Source organism: Lycium ferocissimum, chromosome 1 (genome assembly GCF_029784015.1).
Source record: "Lycium ferocissimum isolate CSIRO_LF1 chromosome 1, AGI_CSIRO_Lferr_CH_V1, whole genome shotgun sequence".
In the NCBI taxonomy this organism is placed as follows: domain Eukaryota; kingdom Viridiplantae; phylum Streptophyta; class Magnoliopsida; order Solanales; family Solanaceae; genus Lycium; species Lycium ferocissimum.
The window spans coordinates 14,357,877-14,361,445 of record NC_081342.1 but is presented as its reverse complement, the minus strand read 5'-3'; the positions used below and the strand labels follow the sequence as shown (position 1 = coordinate 14,361,445).

The 3,569-nt window shown below is 34.1% G+C and overlaps 1 protein-coding gene across 1 annotated transcript; it reads right to left on the bottom strand.

Moving 5' to 3' along the window:
- Positions 1-413: 413 nt before the first annotated feature.
- LOC132049340 (transcription factor bHLH62-like) lies at positions 414-3,360 on the bottom strand. Its single transcript, XM_059440099.1, has 8 exons — positions 2,426-3,360; positions 2,156-2,359; positions 2,001-2,066; positions 1,850-1,918; positions 1,698-1,742; positions 1,412-1,603; positions 903-1,002; positions 414-752 (listed from the first exon to the last, which is right to left on the bottom strand). The coding sequence occupies exons 1-8, from the start codon at positions 3,095-3,097 to the stop codon at positions 715-717; spliced, it is 1,386 nt and encodes a 461-aa protein (XP_059296082.1). The 5' UTR covers positions 3,098-3,360; the 3' UTR covers positions 414-714.
- Positions 3,361-3,569: the final 209 nt, after the last annotated feature.

Here is a 3,569-nt window from a genome sequence, read left to right as displayed (position 1 = left end):
AAGTAAATAATCAGTTATAATCGATTAAAAAAAGTTATAATTGATTAAATTATAAATTATAATCTAAAAAAGGTTTATATTATCCGTGCATATAATTTACATTCACTGAAAATTACAGGAGACCCCAATAGAATGTGCCAAAATATCAAAAGTTGACTCCCATCTCAAGCTAAATCAAGAATTGTAACTAATCATTCATACAAGACTTTTGAAAAGAGAGGTAAGGCGCCCCACCCTTACAGCTGGTTACAACATACCTAAATAATCATAACTACCAGAAAATTGTGGTTTAATTGCTGTGTAATTTCACATCAACCATAAGCAAATCTTTTAGAAGATTTGAGTATAATTTGTCAAGTGATATGAAATTACTCAATGAACACTAATGGACAAATGTTTCTGAAAATGAAAGCTCATAATAGCATCTCAATTTCTCATTGATTTACAAAGAAATATAATACTTATCTTACATGTGCTGTTACGACTTTGCACCCAAATGACTGTTCGATCTTAAGATTATATTACAATAAATACTCATGACTTACCAAAGCAAAAATTAGTAAACCGAAATCAATTAATTATACATTAGGAGGACTACTAGGGAAGTCAATCCTCAAAACTAAATCTAATATTATGAATTAGTAATTTCTGAAGAAGATTAAACTAAAAATCTCTTCCTATATACACAACAGCCTCTTTCTTCTGCAGGGGCTTTTACATCTCAATTTTCATGTGAGACGTTTGATAAGGCCCTGCATCAAAAGAAAGAAAACATACTCATTAATCAAAGGTTCAAGATTTCATTATTATCAACTTAAATTTTGACAATTGTAACCCACCATTCTGCCAAAAATAGAAAAACATAAAAGAAAAGAAACCAAAACTTGTCTCCCTTTTCTTACCAGGAAAACCTTGTGATTGTAGTGTCAGATCTTTGTTGGTATTTTGGCTAAATCCCATCTGCACAATGCTTTGCAGATCATCCTCACACATTGTAGGGAACTGGACAAAACGAAGTTGTCAAAACCAAAATCACAAGATGAAAAATGTTTCGTTTAACATGTACGTTCATTGATACAACAAGTTTGGGCTTTTTTCTTTTTTTCCCGTCGGCGAAATTAATTTACGAGTGGTAGCCAAAATCTACATAACATGTACGCTGATTATGTCTATTTATATATACAATATGTATATTTGATGGCTATTATATTTTTGAGCGGTCCAAAAATGTAATTACCCCTAAGTTTTATACTATCGGGACACCTAAAAGATAATCACAGTAACCTGTTCAGGAGAGTAATGAGACAAGTTGCCAGTTACAACATGTTAAAATACACTGATAATGTAAAAGTCCGCTACAATGTCCACATACATAAGTGAAATCTTCAGTTATTGTTGAATGGGTAATCACCTGATTAAGATAATCAGCAAATCCATCAAGAGGAGGTAATTGCATTCCTAGGCTGCGGCATAGTGAAGTCTCCACTGAGCATTGACTTAATGCCCCATTTGGAATATCGTTATGTTGGTAAGAAGGTAAAGCAGATGATGTTTTATCTACTGAAAAAACAGGTTGGGGCAGAGAGCCATTTGGTTGACATATCTGAAAGAACAGAGTAAAAAAATTGCGTTAGAATGTCAGATAATGTCACGTAAAATAAGTTATTTTAACTGACAATGAATTATGATACACTTACATCATCCAAACTTGGGTTCACTGAACTCAACTTCATGGATAGAAACTATAAAAATGTTGCACAAGGAAGAATTAATTAGCTGATGAATCAGAACACTTCATCAGAACACATTTCCTAGCATGCTTAGGGCAATTGTGAATTACTGTAATTACCTCGACTTGTCGTTGGAGTGACTGTACATAATTTATTATTTCGTCAAGCATTAGTGCTTTTCCTGTCACCTGGTACACACAATTTCGATTATGATGCGATAAAACAGAAAGAACAAATGGAAAAAAAAAATGTCGAATCATTTCAACTAACCTTATTACACCCTGGTACAAGATCTTGTAAAAGCTTCATCCTTTCACTAATCTTCTCTCTTCGCACCTAATTAAATGTAAAAAAGAGATTAGTAAAGATTGTTAACACAATATTTGACATTTTTTTTAGATTACTTGGTGTTAATTAATGCTTACTCTTTCTGCTAAACTATGGCTATCAGTAGCTTGTCCTCTTCTTGCTCTAACATGAATATAATCCTTTAATGGTTCAGGAGCCTTTTGATTTTCCTCATTTTCCTTTGATTCTTCCATGTTAACTGTTCCATTTTCAGTCCCATTATTACCTTCTACTTGTTTACATCGCTTTGCTCTTGCACTATCATCAGCTTGATCACCTCCCTGAAATGAAAATTTCAATTAACCACTAATAATTAACCAAATCAAGATTATTCATCACTTCGAAACAATAATCCTTACCATAGGTGAATCTTCTTTTGTTTTCCCTCTTGAAACAGTTTTTCTTTTCCTAGAATTATTCAGTTCAGTTGTTGGAGGTTTCGACCCTGTTTCTCCACTTGGCTCTGAAAGTGACTCAATAAAATTAGTGGCCTGTCCAGATATTTTGCCTGACATAATTTCCATACGGGTTTGACCCGAATTCTTGATTTGTAAAGGCGATCCACCTTGCTTGAGAGAAGGGCTACTCGAAACTCTAGGCAATTTTCCATTTCCCAATGGTTGAGCAGATCTATGTGACAATTCTAACGGTAACGGGCTCGTTCTACCGTTAAAACTACGGCTACCAAAACAAGAAAACTTAGCAGCTCTTTGTGCAAAACCAGGATCAGTTGAAAGAGCTGGTAATGGAGGAGGAAGTGAATTTACCAAATTGGGTATGTGTAACTTAGGTGGAGAGTTAACAGGTGTATTAGTATTATTACTATTATTGTTCCCAATGTAAGGATGATTTGGTAAATTGTTTTTTACTAATGAGTTCAAAGTTGAGTCAAATTGGTTAAATTGATCAGTAGAATGATCCCAATGTAGGGAATTCCAAGAAGGGAATTGCATAGTGGGTGGTTCAAATTGGAGGGGTGGATTAGGAATTGCACCGTTGATGAAGTAATCTTTTTCCATGGAAAATAAAATAAAATGAAGTTTAATTGGAATATGAAAGAGAGAAAGAAGAAGAAGAAAAAAGGGAGAGGGAAAGAAAATGAGAGGGGGAAGTTATATAGTGGGGAAAGAGAGAAAAAAAAGGTTTGTTTGCTTTGACCTTTACTCGTTTGTATATTTAAAATAAAGAAATTGTAGTAATAGTAGTAGGGGCAGAGTGTACTGTAGCCGGGAAAAGAGGAGAATTAAGGTGAATTGCCGGGTCTTCAACGGCGTCGGATGAACGATTTACTGTAACATTTTACCAGTTTTTTCCTTCATCAAAGCCCTCTTCAAGTGCTTCCAGCTTGCAATACTTATAAGTAGTCTATTACTCCCTCATCCCAATTTAAGGGATCATTTGGCACGAGAGATAAGAAATTATTAACTCTGTGATTAAATTTGAGATGAGTGTATTCTAGGTTTTGAGTGGAATAAAATTGTAGTGTAACTA